Raw genomic sequence first — 18,788 nt, 5'->3', positions numbered from 1 at the left:
ACAGATACCGATAATTTTGAAACTGATACCGATCATTTCCGATATTACATTTTAAAACATTTATCGGCCGATAATATCGGCAGTCCGATGTTATCGGACATCTGTATTGAGGAGTTAAAGAAATAGCCAGAGATGTTATTTGACTCTGCACCTATTATCGACCGGAGTGGTTATATGCTTTTTGTAGACTAAATTCTTGCATTAAGGTTTCTTGGCGCTCTGTACTTCTCCCTACGTCTGTGTACCACTTCGTACAGTGGCGTTTTAAAAAGTCATACATTTTACTTTGTGACACCGATACCGATCATTTCCGATATTACATTTTGAAGCATTTATCGGCCGATAATATCGGCAGCCCGATATCATTGGACATCTCTAGTTACAGCTACTATACGGCAAACCCCCCAGCACATAAACCTCTTAAGAAGCACAAAACTTCACAATGTCCCCTCCGACCTTAGACCACGTGAGCGTCTACAGGATTAAAGCTAAAAAATATTTTTCTTTGGCTTTTATGCCACACAGACAGGCGGCTATCAGTGACAGCAAGTGACGAGTATTAATATTCACACAACTAAAATGTTATGGTACTTTGTCTTGGCTACTCAGTACAATATGGTTGGAGCGACCAAAAGTTTGCAGTGATAATATTGAAAGGACATAATGTACCGTAAAATGAAAGTAACCTCTGAAATATTCCACATGCCTTTGTCAGTTATTTTATGATACACCAGCCTGAAAGAAGAAAGGATTTTGTTCCCCCTACCACGACTATAAATAGTATATTTGTCTGTAAAATGGTTGTAAGTACACCACTGCAAAACATCGTATCCTTAACATTTAAATAAACAAAAAAGACGAACAAAATAGAAATCAAGTTACAACAATGAATAACTTTATAAACATTTTTATTTTTGAGTCTGTAACACTAAATGTTTAAAGTGCATCAATTTACCTGAAATCAAGAATAATATCAATCATTTTAAATTATTAAAAAAAAAAAAAATTGAGCAAAATTAACCATTGGATACTGAAAAATTTAATTGAATAAACTCAATGAATAATTCATTAAAATTGATCAGAAGCACAATATATAAAACAGTGTAATCTTCAAAACAGAAAAATGTGTGCAGATTTTTTATTTATTTTATTTTTTACTTTTTGTAGCTTTAATCAACTTATCGCACCTTATTTTTACACTTGCTGACAGACACAGATGATGAACTCTTACTCATTATAAAACCTATTTTTCATTGTGGAAAATGTGACCCTGGACCAGATTAATTAACTCCTCGTTATTTTCCTATGGGGAAATACTGTACACTATGCGCTCTATTCTAGTGATTAGAAATGTTGCATCACACGGTTTGATTAAAGACCGAATAGAGGAGTCAAAGCTTAATGGAATGCTGGCCTTATTTTTGGGTTTACCTCTGACCCTGACAGTTTTGTTTTCTTTCTTTATTTGCCTCCCCCTGGAGAGGGATTAGCACCTTTGGCTGAACTGAAACTTGAGCTCCACTTGTCACATAAAGTGATAAAAATTATATTACATGGTGGCCTGTAAAATATATTTGTGTTTGGTATGTGCAATATGTGCCAGTGGGATGCCCCCTCAAAAAAATGTTTGTTTACTGAATGGAATGGCACTCTACTTTGCTGAAGCATCAATTAATTGTAAACTCGGCAAACATTTTGCCCTATTATAAAAAATTGTAGTTGTTTTGAGCATTGTAACTTGCAAAAGAGGATGCATTAGAGTCGACTTGCAAAGTTCTCTTGTGTTTTAGCACCTCGCTTCGCTGCTGCAAACCAAACTTTGTGGGATGCGCCTCTACGCTCTGCACGGGCTGTGACAATGACGGGTGGTTAACGTGGTGAGTCATATCTCGTTTGCGGGTCGATACGGTTAGGTACAAATTTCCATGATGCACATGCACACGGAATGGCATGGTGGTGGCACACTGATGGGGTTACAAAGGTACAAACATTTTAAATTTAGGATGGGTAACTGATAACATTTTTGGTGGCATGGAGAAGAGTACCAGTGATGGCAATGCAGGAACAATTTTCCACTTAACATTTACTATGTTATTAAAGCTCAAAACGATTGTGATGTTAATTTTTATTAGCCTGTTAATAGGGTTGTCCATCGTATGTTTGCATTAAACTAGCAGCATAAGACCCAACCTTAATCCTGTATGGTTGGATTGCTTTTTTTCCCAGTTTATACCAAACTATATGGTGGATTTCTATGGATGTAACAATATTTTAGATACCGCAGTGTTGTGGTTTCAAAATCCTCACATTAATGCAATAACTTATTTTTTGTGGCGGTTTTGCAATGGCCTGTCTGAAAATTAACAAAATCTCACAAAATTCTCTGATAGGTTAGGGTGTGAAACGTTGTAAAGGAGAGAAGAAGAAGAAGCATGCGGGGAAACTTTAGAGGATTTTTTTTTTCTGACATTTCCTGAAAATTTCATCAACATCTGTCCATAACTTTTTGAGTCATGTTGCTAAAAAACAGACAAAACTTGGGAAAAACATAACCTCTTTGCCGTAGGTAAAAAAAAAAAGTCATCGAACCTCTTTGGCGGAGGTAATAAAGTCTGCGTACTGCAAAGCGAAAGCACAAAAGCTTCATCTCGAGCATTTTTAAGTTGACAGTCTGTGGTACGGCACTCTGTGTGGAGGGAAAGCGCTGGGTGGAAGCCCGGACACTTGCAGTACAAGTAATATAAGAGGCTACTTGATAAACCATCTCCCGGAAAATATTTTTGAAGCCAGCGAGGCAAAACATCTAGTGAGGTGTTTACATTATTAATAGTTGACAGTTTACATTTCTGAGAAACAGCATATATATATATATATATATATATATATATATATATATATATATATATATATATATATATATATATATATATATATATATAATACATATATATAAAAATAAATAAAAGTCTACTGCAAAGGACACTGCTTCTCAGAAAGTAAAAGTTGAACATTATTACTTATTATTTTACACTTGGATGTGGATTTACATAGACAATTCAAAGAAACTCAAATGTAGTTTTTCTATATTTTTGTTTGAAACAGTGGACGTTCCCAAACAATTCTTTGCACTTATGAATATATGTTAGCAGTAATAAATATGATTGGAACATATGAGCATTGTGTCTATGTTCAATTATAGTAAATGTGTTTATCCGGAACATTCCTGCCACTTCCTTTTACACACTATGGCATTTTTACCAAGCCATTATTTTTGTACTATCCTTTATCTGCTTAATTTTCCAGTAACTTCATTGTAGAGACTATTAATAAACCATCTCAAGTTGGAAGTTTTCTCATTTCTGATTTAAAGAAATGTTTACCGATTTCGGTAAGCCCCGCCCATGATCAGCCGCCACAAACAGAAACCGGTTGTGGGAAACACCACTGTTAAAAATAGTCTATTTTTATAGCCATATTTTATTTTAATTTCAGTTTTATTTAATTGCAAATTTTAGCAGTTGCTTTACAGTGACAATTTGAAAAATGTTAAACAAAACATTTCCAACAAAAGTTTGACACTATGTGTACTAGGGTTGTACCGTATACCAGTATTGGTATAGTACCGGGATACTAATGAATCATATTCGGTACTATACCGCCTCTAAAAAAGTACCTGTAATAGAATGATAAATGACACAATATTACTGCATACGTCAGCAGAATAATTAGGAGTCTTTGTTTGTTTACCTAGTACTAAAACACAAGTTATCGAATATGTTCACTATTTTATTTAAAGACAAAATTGCAATAAGAAACATATGTTTAATGTACCGTAACTTTTTTTTTGTTAAAATAAAGTCAATATTGCCATTTTTTTGTGGTCCCTGTATTTGGAAAAGTATCGAAAAGAACCGAAAAGTATCGAAATACATTTCGGTACCGGTAACAAAAAAATGGTATCAGGTCAACACTAGTGTGTACTAATTTTCGCCTATGTTCCTATTGGCAAAAAATAATATGAGCACTGCTTATTTGAGTTAACCTGTTGACTTTTTTGACAGTTAATTATGTAACACAGCTCATAATTTAGAATAGAAGAGAATAGAATAGCATAGCATAGAATAGAATAGAATTGTACTTTATTGATCCCGAGAGGAAATTCAGGAATTTTTACATGTATAATTAATTTAATTTCAGTTGTATTTTGTTTTAATCTGACACCACCAAAGTAGTTGACTGAATGACAAGCGCCCCTGCAGGATGAAAACAGGTTGTGGAATAATTTTGCCTCAATTTATTGGCAGTGCGATTAATGATAAATGGGTTGTACTTGTATAGCGCTTTTCTACCTTCAAAGTACTCAAAGCGCTTTGACACTACTTCCACATTTACCCATTCACACACACATTCACACACTGATGGAGGGCGCGGCCATGCAAGGCGCTAACCAGCACCCATCAGGAGCAAGGGTGAATTGTCTTGCTCAAGGACACAACGGCCGTGACGAGGTTGGTACTAGGTGGGGATTGAACCAGGGAACCTCGGGTTGCGCACGACTACTCTCCCACTGCGCCACGCCGTCAATTCATACAATTCATTTGTTCATCCTCACGCAGGGTGACAGCATAAGGACAGAGTGTTACTTACTAATTAATTATGATTAATCAACAATCACTCAATTCATTCTTCACATATTGATTAATTATGTGTTGTGCCTGTCCGTCCCTAATCCAAACACCCCAAATTACTAAGAAAAAAATGAAATAAATGGAACCCACATATCTTAAAAGCCAGCTGACAACACTTGCGGTCTTCCCCTGGATTGAAGTAAGCCAAGAGGTTCCAAGCAAGCAGGGTCAGCAGCGAGGCAAGCCTCAATTCTGCACATTCATCAGTGAAGAGAAGAGAAAAAGGGGGGCAAGAGAGGACCAGGGGCTTTGGTGATGGAGGGGATTGCTTGCCGTGCTCATGTGCTGACAGCAGCCTTGGCGGCTGGGGGGGGTGTCAAGGATGAGATGCACGGAGTTAAAGTGTTGAGATTTGATCCTGTTAATTGAATAATTGCGGAGCGAAGACTTTGTCGCACAATGTCATGCGAAACAAAACAGTGAAGACGGCGTTAACGTTAGGAGGTGGTGTTCACAGCCAAGACTGGCAAGTCTACGTCTGGCAACATGAACAAACTCGCTGGAGGAAAGTTTGCACCTGAAGTCATTTAAAAAAAGGTTCAGTACAGCCACCTTGGGCCGCATGGTGGCTTAGCGCTAGTGTTTTTAATCATTCGTGAGCTGTGAGATATTGTCTGATGTGCCGTGGGAAATTATGCAACTTCACCTAATTGGTCCAAAACATATTTTTTTGCAAATCAATAATTAGAGATGTACGATAATGTCTTTTTTTGCCGATATTCCGCAATTGTCCAACTCTTAATTACCGATACCGATATATACAGCCGTGGAATTAACAAATCATTGTGCCTAATTTTGTTATGATGCCCCGCTGGATGCATTAAACAATGTAACAAGGTTTTCCAAAATAAATCAACTCAAGTTATGGAAAAAAAATGCCAACATGGCACTGCCATATTTATTATTGAAGTCACAAAGTGCATTATTTTTTTTGACATGCCTCAAAACAGCAGCTTGGAATTTGGGACAAGCATGAGGAGGTTGAGGTGGGCGGGGGGTGTATATTGTAACATCCCAATAGAGCCTGTGCTGCAAGAGGTTCTGGGTATTTGTTCTGTTGTGTTTATGTTGTGTTACGGTGCGGATGTTCTCCCAAAATGTGTTTTTGTCATTCTTGTTTGGTGTGAGTTCACAGCGTGGCGCATATTTGTAACAGTGTTAAAGTTGTTTATACGGCCACCCTCAGTATGACCTGTATGGCTGTTGGCCAAGTATGCATTGCATTCACTTTCAAAAGCCGTAGATTTTATGTGATTGGGCCGGCACGCGAAGGCAGTGCCTTTAAGGTTTATTGGCGCTCTGTACTACTACTTACGTCCGTGTACACAGCGGCATTTTAAAAAGCCATGAATTTTACTTTTTGAAACAGATACCGATCATTTTGAAACCGATAATTTCCGATATTACATTTTAAAGTATTTATCGGCCGATAATGTAGGCAGTCCGATATTATCGGATATCTCTATCAATAATTATTATCTACAAATAATGTGCTGTTCATTCGTGTCTGGGCTGTGTAGAGCTCGGTACGGTAACCACGTATGACTCCATGTCAGTAGGTGGCAGCAGGTAGTTAATTGCTTGGTAAAAGTCGTAATTGACCACAAGGTGCAGGGACAAAGGTGTGTGACGCTTAAACCAAAAATGAACAAAAGGGAAAGGAAAATTCAATAAAACTGAACTGGCTACAAAGTAAACAGATACAGAATGCTGGAGGACAGCAAAAACTTGCAGCGTGTGGAGCAGAGACAGCGTCCACAAAGTACATCCGTACATGACAAGGCAAGCAACAATGTCCACACAAAGATGTATAGCAACAACTTAAATAGCCTTGCTTGCTAACACAAAGCAGGTGCGGGGAATAGCACTGAAAGGAAGACATGAAACTGCGACAGGAAAACACCAAAATAACAGCGCAAGACTAGAACTAAAGCACTACACACAGCAAAAACACCAACAAACTCATAATAAGGCACGACGACCTGGTGGAATTTCATTTTTAACGTTTTCTGCTGGTGGTGTGCCTCTGTACTTTTAAATGAAGAAAATGTGCCTAGCCTTAAAAAAGGTTGAAAAACACTGACTTAGACGGTAGCATTACTGTAGATGACAACATGACTCACTCATTCATTGGCACCAATCCATTTGCAGACAAAAAAAAAACTGTCATAAATTGTTGTTCAAGTAATTCATTTTTTCAACAACGTTAACGTTTTCCAAATACTGCACCCTAGTTTCTTCAAGTAGTGATTCCTTCATTGATCGACCCCAATCTATTTGCACTAGAAAAGATCCCTTATAGTGTCAAATGTTCAAGTATTTGTAGTTTGTTTTTTGACAATGGCAACACTTTCTAATATACTGCACTTTAATGTATTCAAATAGATGACAGCATAATTAATTCACTCATCAACCCCATGATTCATTCACTAATCAACCCCAATCTATCTGCACAACAAAATTTTGCTTATGGTATTAAATATTGTTGTTCAAATAATTGCAATTGTTTAATGTTACAGTACAGTGCAATTTGTTTTTAAAGAGAAAACATGATTCATTCATTCACACATCAACCCCAATCTATTTGCACTGAAAATAAGATGCTTATTGTTTCAGATCTTGTGCAACTATCGCCTTCAATTAGATTGCTTTGTAGTTAAGTTCCACCATCAACAGTTGTAATGCTGACTTTTCCCATTGCCACATAGTGCACCCCGTTTTGAAAGAGACAACATGATTCATTCATTCCTTTTATCAACATTCACTGAAAAAAAATGCTTATTTTTTTCAGATCTTGTGTAATTAGATTGCTTTGTAGTTAAGTTCCACCACGACTACTTTTAATGCTAACCTTTCCCATTACGGTATAGTGCACCCTGTTTTGAACAAACACAATATGATTCATTCATTCATTCATTCATTTTATCAACCCCAATCTTATTTTCATTGCAAAAAAAATGCTTATTGTTTCAGATATTGTGCAACTATTGCCTTTAATTAGATTGCTTTGTAGTTAAGTTCCACCATTACTAGTTCTGATGCTAACCTTTCCCATTACAGAATCGTGCACCATGTTTTTCAAAGAGACAACATGATTCATTCATTCATTTCATCAACCCTAATCTATTTTTACCTAAAAAAAATGCTTATTGTTTCAAATCTTTGGCAACTATCGCCTTCAATTAGATCGCTTTGTAGCAAAGTTCCACCATCAAAAGTTACAATGCTGACTTTTCCCATTACAACATAGTGCACCCCGTTTTTAAAGAGAAAACATGATTCATTCATTCATTTTATCAACAATCACTGAAAAAAAAGCTTATTGTTTCAGATCTTGTTCAACTATCGCCTTCAATTAGATTGCTTTGTAGCCAAGTTCCACCATCAACAGTTCTAATGCTGACTTTTCCCATTACAACATAGTGCACCCCGTTTTGAAAGAGACAACATGAATCATTCATTCATTCTATCAACATTCACTGCAAAAAAATACTTATTGTTTCAGATCCTGTGCAACTATTGCTTTTAATTAAATTGCTTTGTAGTTCAGTTCCACCACAACTACTTTTAATGCTAACCTTTCCCATTACAGCATAGTGCACCCTGTTTCGAACAAACACAATGTGATTCATTCTTTCATTTTATCAACCCCAATCTTATTTTCACTGCAAAAAAATTCTTATTGTTTCAGATACTGTGCAACTATTGCCTTTAACTAGATTGCTTTGTAGCTAAGTTCCACCATCACTAGTTCTAAGGCTAACCATTCCCATTACAGTATCGTGCACCATGTTTTTAAAGAGACAAGATGATTCATTCATTCATTTCATCAACCCTAATCTATTTGGACTGCAAAAAAATGCTTATTGTTTCAGATCTTGGGCAACTATCGCCTTCAATTAGATTGATTTGTAGCCAAGTTCCACCATCAACAGTTATAATGCTGACTTTTCCCATTGCAACATAGTGCACCCCGTTTTGAAAGAGACAACATGATTCATTCATTCATTTTATCAACATTCACTGAAAAAAAATGCTTATTGTTTCAGATCTTGTGCAACTATTGCCTTTAATTAGATTGCTTTGTAGTTAAGTTCCACCATGACTACTTTTAATGCTAACCTTTCCCATTACAGTATAGTGCACCCTGTTTCGAACAAACACAACATGATTCATTCTTTCATTTTATCAACCCCAATCTTATTTTCACTGCAAAAAAATGCTTATTGTTTCAGATCTTGTGCAACTATTGCCTTTAACTAGATTGCTTTGTAGCTAAGTTCCACCATCACTAGTTCTGATGCTAACCTTTCCCATTACAGTATCGTGCACCATGTTTTTCAAATAGACAACATGATTCATTCATTCATTTCATCAACCCTAATCTATTTTTACCTAAAAAAAAATGCTTATTGTTTCAGATATTTGGCAACTATCGCCTTCAATTACATCGCTTTGTAGCAAAGTTCCACCATCAACAGTTATAATGCTGACTTTTCCCATTGCAACATAGTGCACCCCGTTTTTAAAGAGACAACATGATTCATTCATTCATTTTATCAACAATCACTGAAAAAAAAAGCTTATTGTTTCAGATCTTGTGCAACTATTGCCTTTAATTAGATTGCTTTGTAGTTAAGTTCCACCACGACTACTTTTAATGCTAACTTTTCCCATTACAGTATAGTGCACCCTGTTTCGAACAAACACAACATGATTCATTCATTCATTTTATCAACCCCAATCTTATTTTCACTGCAAAAAAATGCTTATTGTTTCAGATTTTGTGCAACTATTGCCTTTAACTAGATTGCTTTGTAGCTAAGTTCCACCATCACTAGTTCTGATGCTAACCTTTCCCATTACAGTATCGTGCACCATGTTTTAAAGAGACAATATGATTCATTCATTCATTGTATCAACATTCAATGAAAAAAATGCTTATTGTTTCAGATCTTGTGCAACTATCGCCTTCAATTAGATTGCTTTGTAGTTAAGTTCCACCATCAACAGTTCTAATGCTGACTTTTCCCATTACAACTTAGTGCACCCCGTTTTGAAAGAATCAACATGATTCATTTATTCATTTTATCAACATTCACTGAAAAAAATGCTTATTGTTTCATATCTTATGCAACTATTGCCTTTAATTAGATTGCTTTCTAGTTAAGTTCCACCATCACTAGTTCTAATGCTGACTTTTCCCATTATAATATTGTGCACCATGTTTATAAAGAGACAACATGATTCATTCATTCATTTTATCAACATTCACTGAAAAAAATGCTTATGTTTCAGATCCTGTGCAACTATTGCCTTTAATTACATTGCTTTGTAGTTAAGTTCCACCATGACTACTTTTAATGCTAACCTTTCCCATTACAGTATTGTGCACCGTGTTTTTAAAGAGACAACATGATTCATTCATTCATTTTATCAACCCCAATCTTATTTTCACTGCAAAAAAATGCTTATTGTTTCAGATCTTGTGCAACTATTGCCTTTAACTAGATTGCTTTGTAGCTAAGTTCCACCATCACTAATTGTGATGCTAACCTTTCCCATTACAGTATCGTGCACTATGTTTTTTAAAGAGACAACATGATTCATTCATTCATTCATCAACCCTAATCTATTTGCACTGCAAAAAAATGCTTATTGTTTCAGATCTTGGGCAACTATCGCCTTCAATTAGATTGCTTTGTAGCCAAGTTCCACCATCAACAAGTGTAATGCTGACTTTTCCCATTTCATCATAGTGCACCCCGTTTTGAAAGAGACAACAGGATTCATTCATTCATTTTATCAACATTCACTGAAAAAAAATGCTTGTTTCAGATCTTGTGCAAATATCGCCTGCAATTAGATTGCTTTGTAGTTCTAACGCTGACTTTTCCCATTACAGAATAGTGCACCTTGTTTTGAAAGAGACAACATGATTCATTCATTCATTTTATCAACATTCACTGAAAAAAAAAATGCTTATTGTTTCAGATCTTGTGCAACTACTGCCTTCAATTAGATTGCTTTGTAGCAAAGTTCCACCATCACTAGTTCTAAAGCTAACTTTACCCCAGTAGAATTTTTTTTAAAAGAGATGACCGCATGATTCATTCAGTCATCCCCATGTCAAACCTCGCTGTTCAAATGCAATCACACAGCATGCAAGTAGATGCATGACCACTCCTAATAACAGCAATGCCAACTTTTGCCACTACTGCAGATGGTTTGCTCTAAGCAGATGCCAGCGTGATTGCTTCATCCAGTCATAAAGCAGTTTCTCCTTTTCATTGCATCACAATCAAAGCCTGCGGCTGGATTGCCCCCCCCCCCCCCTCCCCTTATCAAGTGTTGTCCCACATTGAGCAACCGTTGACAGTGAAACGCGTCCACGGCGCGAGAACAACGTGGGTGTACTGTGAGCACTTGTAAGGACGTAAAAGTTGAAAAGGTCCACTCACCGTCCATCTTTTCCGCCTTTATGATTGTCAACGTCGGCTTCATATCGACAGCTGCCGTCATGATCATCAGAGCAGTGCGCCGCTTTCCAATCACTTCTTTCGGCTTCTTCTCCTCGGTCTCCCCTCGCTAAAAGTCGGCCGCAATTTCTGCTTTCTTTCTGTCACTTCCCAACTTGGCTTTTCTTCCCCTCTCGGCCGGCAGACACACACACACTCCCTCTTTTCCTCCTTTCTCACTCACACTCACTCACTCACTCACTCACTCCTTCCGTCCCTGGCCAGGGAGGGGGCGTTGCATTGACAGAGCGACTACAGCTGAGGGGGGCGGTGCTTGGCGGGGTTGGAAGGTAGGGGGTGGGGGTTGCGTGCCGGTTGATTCACAATTCAATTACGAGCGCACACACACACAAACACACACACACATGTTCAAAAAGCCCTAAAACGTCATCAGGCAGTTTACACCTTCCCGAAAATGATGTTAAAGATGTTTCATAGGGGTGTTAAAAAAAAAAAAAAGAAAGATATGGAAAAGTACTATTTCTCTTATATCAGTACAGATTGGTACCGGGCCGTAGAAGAATTTTTAATTAAAAAAAAAAAAATAAATATATATATATATAGACATGCACCTGGGGATAGGTTGATTGGCAACACTAAATTGGCCCTAGTGTGTGAATGTGAGTGTGAATGTTGTCTGTCTATTTGTGTTGGCCCTGCGATGAGGTGGCGACTTGTCCAGGGTGTACCCTGCCTTCCGCCCGATTGTAGCTGAGATAGGCGCCAGCGCCCCCCGCGACCCCGAAAGGGAATAAGCGGTAGAAAATGGATGGATGGATGGAAATAAATATATATATATATAGACATGCACCTGGGGATAGGTTGATTGGCAACACTAAATTGGCCCTAGTGTGTGAATGTGAGTGTGAATGTTGTCTGTCTATTTGTGTTGGCCCTGCGATGAGGTGGCGACTTGTCCAGGGTGTACCCCGCCTTCCGCCCGATTGTAGCTGAGATAGGCGCCAGCGCCCCCCGCGACCCCGAAAGGGAATAAGCGGAAGGAAATGGATGGATGGATGGATGGATATATATATATTTTTTTTAATTAAATCCATCCATCCATCCATCCATCCATCATCTTCCGCTTATCCGAGGTCGGGTCGCGGGGGCAACAGCCTAAGCAGGGAAACCCATACTTCCCTCTCCCCAGCGACTTCGTCTAGCTCTTCCCGGGGGATCCCGAGGCGTTCCCAGGCCAGCCGGGAGACATAGTCTTCCCAACGTGTCCTGGGTCTTCCCCGTGGCCTCCTACCGGTTGGACGTGCCCTAAACACCTCCCTAGGGAGGCGTTCGGGTGGCATCCTGACCAGATGCCCGAACCACCTCATCTGGCTCCTCTCGATGTGAAGGAGCAGTGGCTTTACTTTGAGCTCCTCCCGGATGGCAGAGCTTCTCACCCTATCTCTAAGGGAGAGCCCCGCCACCCGGCGGAGGAAACTCATTTCGGCCGCTTGTACCCGTGATCTTATCCTTTCGGTCATGACCCAAAGCTCATGACCATAGGTGAGGATGGGAACGTAGATCGACCGGTAAATTGAGAGCTTTGCCTTCCGGCTCAGCTCCTTCTTCACCACAACGGATCGGTACAACGTCCGCATTACTGAAGACGCCGCACCAATCCGCCTGTCGATCTCGCGATCCACTCTTCCCTCACTCGTGAACAAGACTCCTAGGTACTGGAACTCCTCCACTTGGGGCAGGGTCTCCTCCCCAACCCGGAGATGGCATTCCACCCTTTTCCGGGCGAGAACCATGGACTCGGACTTGGAGGTGCTGATTCTCATTCCGGTCGCTTCACACTCGGCTGCGAACCGATCCAGCGAGAGCTGAAGATCCCGGTCAGATGAAGCCATCAGGACCACATCATCTGCAAAAAGCAGAGACCTACTCCTGCGGTCACCAAACCGGAACTCCTCAACGCCTTGACTGCGCCTAGAAATTCTGTCCATAAAAGTTATGAACAGAATCGGTGACAAAGGATAGCCTTGGCGGAGTCCAACCCTCTTAATTAAATCAACATAAAAAACACAATATACACTTACAATTAGTGCACCAACCACTAAAACCTCCCTTTTTCATGACAAAGAAGAAAAAAAAAAAAAAAAAAGCCATGTCAAAATTGTGGGCCCGAGGGCCATTTGTGGCCCCCAGCTAATTTGTTAATGGCCTCCGGCCCATTCTAAAAAATACTATAATAAAAATGTAAAACAATAAAGCGGTCCGAAGAACCCCCTGGAAGGCAAATTCCACAATGCACTTTTTGTATTTTCAAACTTCTTCAGATCACAGTTCTACGTTTTTTAGATGTATAGGTGTTAAAATCAAGTGTACAAACACCCCAAAAAGTTACTTTTTCTTTGTGCATGGTATTTTTATAGCAACACTTTTAATCAGTGTGGATGTATATCAATACTTCCTGTCAGTATGTATTTGTGTAAGCTCACTCCTGAAAATCTGTGAAAACATGTGTTCCGTCTGTGTTACCAGAGCCAGTTTTTTGACAAATTCAACACAAAGTAGTCGGCCGTGTCAGGTCAGACTGACTTGGAATTTCTCACACAGCTCCGCAAGACACCCACTGTAACTTTAGGGGGCCTCGACCAATCGTCACCGAATTTGGTACACACTTTTAAAGGGACTAACGAGCACTCGTGTGTAAAGTTTAAGCAAAACTGGTTCTAAAACATGGCCGCAGTCAAGCAAAACTGGTGGGATTTAGCAACCAATTGCCCACAAGTCATTGTTTTTTTTTTGTCAAACGAATGTAAACCAAAGAAGATATTCGTATTACATGCATGATAGCATGTCTTACAGAGGATTTCAAACACAAACTAAAGGGGTGCCAAAAATTTAATCTCCTAAGTACGTTTATATAAGTTTACATCAGTGGCCTAGCGGTTAGTGTCCGCCTTAAAATCGGTAGGTCGTGAGTCATACCAAAGACTATAAAAATAGAACCCATTACCTCACTGCTTGACACTCGGCATCAAGCTTTTGGAATTGGGGGTTAAATTACCAAAAATGATTCCCGGGCGCGGCCCCCGCTGCTGCTCACTGCTCGAGTTGAGTTTATACCAAAAAGTTGTATTTTGGTTTCATCTGACCACATGACATTCTCCCAACCCTCTGCGGTATCATCAATGAATCCATTTTGGTATAAACTCAACTCGTCGTGTTTGGAGGAAGAAGAATACTGAGTTGCATCCCAAGAACACCATGCCTACTGTGAAGCATGGGGGTGGAAACATCATGCTTTGGGGGTGTTTTTTCTGCTAAGGGGACAGGATGATTGATCTGTGTTGAAGGGGAACATTATCACCAGATCTATGTAAGCGTCAATAAATACCTTGATGATGCAGAAAAAGACCATATATTTTTTTAACCGATTTCCGAACTCTAAATGGGTGAATTTTGGTGAATTAAACGCCTTTCTGTTTATGGCTCTTTTGGCGATGACGTCAGAACGTGACGTAACCGAGGTTTTCATTTTCAACACATTGCAAACACCGGGTCTCAGCTCTGTTATTTTTCGTTTTTTCGACTATTTTTTAGAACCTTGGAGACATCATGCCTCGTCGGCGTGTTGTCGGAGGGTGTAACAACAGTAACAGGGAGGGATTCAAGTTGCACCACTGGCCCGAAGATGCGAAAGTGGCAAGAAATCTGCCACCAGACCCCAGTGTATGTGCCGGAGTGTCTGCACATTTTACCGGCGATGACAGACATGGCACAGAGATGTATGGATAACCTGCAGATGCATTTGCAACGATAAAGTCAACGAAATCACAAAGGTGAGTTTTGTTGATGTTGTTGACTTATGTGCTAATCCGACATATTTGGTCGCGGCGTGACTGCCAGCTAATCGATGCTAACATGCTATTTACCGGCAGTGCTAAAGCAGACATGGCACAGAGATGTATGGATAACCTGCAGATGCATTTGCAACTATATTATATTTCCTTCCACCAACATTTAATGCGAAACAAACACTTACCAATCGACGGATTTAAGTTGCTCCAGTGTCACAAGATGCGAAAGTCCTGATCGTTTGGTCCGCACATTTTACCGGCGATGCTAACGCAGCTATTCGGCCATGCTATGGCTATGAATAGCGTCAATAGCTATTCGCTCAATAGCTTCAGTTTCTTCTGCAATACTTTCATACTCCAACCATTCGTTTCAAAACATGCGTAATCTGTTAAATCGCTTAAACCGCTGAAATCCGAGTCTGAATCCGAGCTAATGTCGCTATATCTTGCTGTGCTATTCACCATTGTTTGTTTACATTGGCAGCACTGTGTGACGTCACAGGGAAATGGATAGTGTCTTCACAGAGAGCGAGAAAAAGGCACTTTAAAGCTTTTTTAGGGATATTCCGGGACCGGTAAAATTTTGAAAAAAAATTCAAAAAATACAACAAGCCACTGGGAACTGATTTTTATTGTTTTTAACCCTTTTGAAATTGTGATAATGTTCCCCTTTAAGGAAAGAATGAATGGGGCCATGTATCGTGAGATTTTAAGCAACAACCTCCTTCCATCAGTGAGAGCTTTGAATGGTTGACCAAATACTTATAAGTTACAAATATCCATCCATTCATCCATCATCTTCCGCTTATACGAGGTCGGGTCGCGGGGGCAGCAGCCTAAGCAGGGAAGCCCAGACTTCCCTATCTCCAGCCACTTCGTCTAGCTCTTCCCAGGGGATCCCGAGGCGTTCCCAGGCCAGCCGGGAGAAATAGTCTTCCCAACGTGTCCTGGGTCTTCCCCGTGGCCTCCTACCAGCTGGACGTGCCCTAAATACCTCCCTATGGAGGCGTTCGGGTGGCATCCTGACCAGATGCCCGAACCACCTCATCTGGCTCCTCTCGATGTGGAGGAGCAGCGGCTTTACGTTGAGTTCCTCCCGGATGACAGAGCTTCTCACCCTATCTCTAAGGGAGAGCCCCGCCACCCGGCGGAGGAAACTCATTTCGGCCGCTTGTACCCGTGATCTTATCCTTTCGGTCATAACCCAAAGCTCATGACCATAGGTGAGGATGGGAACGTAGATCGACCGGTAAATTGAGAGCTTTGCCTTCCGGCTCAGCTCCTTCTTCACCACAACGGATTGATACAAAGTCCGCATTACTGAAGACGCCGCACCGATCCGCCTGTCGATCTCACGATCCACTCTTCCCCCACTCGTGAACAAGACTCCTAGGTACTTGAACTCCTCCACTTGGGGGAGGGTCTCCTCCCCAACCCGGAGATGGCACTCCACCCTTTTCCGGGCGAGAACCATGGACTCGGACTTGGAGGTGCTGATTCTCATTCCGGTCACTTCACACTCGGCTGCGAACCGATCCAGTGAGAGCTGAAGATCCCGGCCAGATGAAGCCATCAGGACTACATCATCTGCAAAAAGCAGAGACCTAATCCCGTGGCCACCAAACCGGATTTTACCGGAAATTACAAATAAATTCTTTAAAATTCCTACAACGTGAATTCCTGGATTTTTGCTCTCACAGTTGAAGTGTACCTATGATGAAAATTACAGACCTCTGTCATCATTTTAAGTGGGAGAACTTGCACAATCGGTGGCTGACTAAATACTTTTTTGCCCCATTGTACTTAAGATTTAAAATAGAAAAAGAAAAATACCTTTTTTTGGAATACGTTCACACATGTAAGTAGCCGAAATAAGTAATGATTCTTTTTTTTTTTTTTTGGCACTGATAATCCATTCTGAATCGAATCACACGTTGCAAGATTCCCATCTGTGACGTAGTCGTATGCAAACTGCAGACTTGGTGTCAGGGTGACTGTGCAAACATACCTGAGCCATACCTTCTTTTGTATGCCAATTGTGATGACTAATACTATAATTGCTGCATGATTAACAAGCACTACAGTAAACAACAGGAGTACGCAATCGTAAAGGTGCTAAAAGAAGAAATAAAGGTAATCAAATGAGGGGGAAAAAAATAAACGTTTTTTTTAGTATTTTTCTAGGAATACCAGCAGAAACGTGACTGGTGGTTGGTTTAAAGAGGAAAAAAAGACTTCTACTAATAACTGATACTGATCTCTCCGTGAATAATCAAAAAGTGTTCAAATTCTGGGTTGTTGTGTTGTTGTTGTCCTCTTGAGAAATGAGGAACAAAGATTCTTCCAGGAAATCTAGTTGCTAAAAAAAAAAAAAAAACCAAAAACTGAGGTTTGAGCCAAGCACGAGTATTCAGAAAGTGAAAGATCACAGGACGTAACGTCATTATCTCCGGACTGGAGGAACAATAACGTCCTCACAACAAGCGTCTTGTGCAGTGGACATCGTTGTTTTAAAACATTTCTAAAAAAAAAAAAAAAAAAAAAGAAAAAACACACACATGGGCTTCACGGTGGGAGAGGGGTTAGTGCGTCTGCCTCACAATACAAAGGTCCTGCAGTCCTGGGTTCAAATCCAGGCTCGGTCTCTTTCTGTGTGGAGTTTGCATGTTCTCCCCGTGAATGCGTGGGTTCCCTCCGGGTACTCCGGCTTCCTCCCACTTCCAAAGACATGCACCTGGGGATAGGTTGATTGGCAACACTAAATTGGCCCTATTGTGTGAATGTTGTCTATCTGTGTTGGCCCTGCGATGAGGTGGCGACTTGTCCAGGGTGTGCCCCGCCTTCCGCCCGATTGTAGCTGAGATAGGCGCCAGCGCCCCCCGCCACCCCAAAAGGGAATAAGCGGTAGGAAATGGATGGATGGAAAACACACACATGTCCACTGCAAAGGACGTTGGCTCTCGGGAGGTTTCCGGCAGTGTTTTTCAACCTTTTTTGAGACAAGGCACTTTTTTTTCCCATTTAAAAATACGGAGGCACATCACCAGCAGAAAACTTTTAAAAGATGAAACTCCACCAGGTCCTCCTCGTGCCTTATTTTGAGTTTGTTTGTGTTTTCCTGTGTGTAGTGCTTTAGTTCCTCTTATTTTGGTGTTTTCCTGTAGCAGTTTTATGTCTTCCTTTGAGAGCTATTCCCCGCACCTGTTTTGCGTTAGCAAGCAAGGCTATTGAAGTTGTTGCTATTCTTCTTTGTGGAGACATTGTTGATTGCAATGTCATGCACGGATGTACTTTGTGGATGCCGTCCGTCTGTGCTCCACACGCTGCAAGTTTTTGCTGTCGTCCAGCATTCTGTTTTTGTTTACTTTGAAACCAGTTCAGTTTTAATCTCGTTTTACATAGCCATCCCTATGCTTTATTGCCTTTTCCTTTTGTTCATTTTTGGCTTAAGCGTTACATACCTTTTTTTACCTGCACGATGTGGTCTGCATACTGGGATCACAGTTCTACAGCCAAGTTCTACACAGCACGGACACTAAGGAACGGCACAGTATTTGCAGATTATGATTATTCATTGGCACAAAAAATATTTTTGGGGACCAATTAGGTCAGGGGTCGGCAACTCTAGTGGCTCGCTGGAGCTTTTTCAAAAATATATGAAAAATGGAATGATGAGGGGGAAAAAAACATTTTTTCTTTTAATTTGGTTTCTGTAGGAGGACAAACATGACACGAACCTCCCTAATTGTTAGAAAGCACACTTTTTATACTAA

General features: G+C 40.2%; 1 protein-coding gene across 2 annotated transcripts in view; it reads right to left on the bottom strand.

The window, feature by feature from the left end:
• ets1 (v-ets avian erythroblastosis virus E26 oncogene homolog 1) overlaps window positions 1–18,788 on the bottom strand; it is a 146,775-nt gene that overhangs the window by 62,152 nt on the left and 65,835 nt on the right. Inside the window, exon 1 of one of the 2 annotated variants that reach the window (XM_061878744.1) lies at window positions 11,150–11,437. The exons of the other annotated variant lie outside the window; for it this stretch is intronic. Coding sequence (XP_061734728.1) covers window positions 11,150–11,216 — 67 coding nt within the window. The 5' untranslated portion in view covers window positions 11,217–11,437. Of the gene's footprint in view, window positions 1–11,149; window positions 11,438–18,788 lie in introns of those variants that run through there. 2 annotated transcript variants of the gene reach the window in all.

This window comes from Nerophis ophidion, linkage group LG18, assembly GCF_033978795.1.
Source record: "Nerophis ophidion isolate RoL-2023_Sa linkage group LG18, RoL_Noph_v1.0, whole genome shotgun sequence".
NCBI lineage: Eukaryota > Metazoa > Chordata > Actinopteri > Syngnathiformes > Syngnathidae > Nerophis > Nerophis ophidion.
Note: the sequence above shows the minus strand (reverse complement) of the source record. Positions and strands in the feature narration are given on the sequence as shown.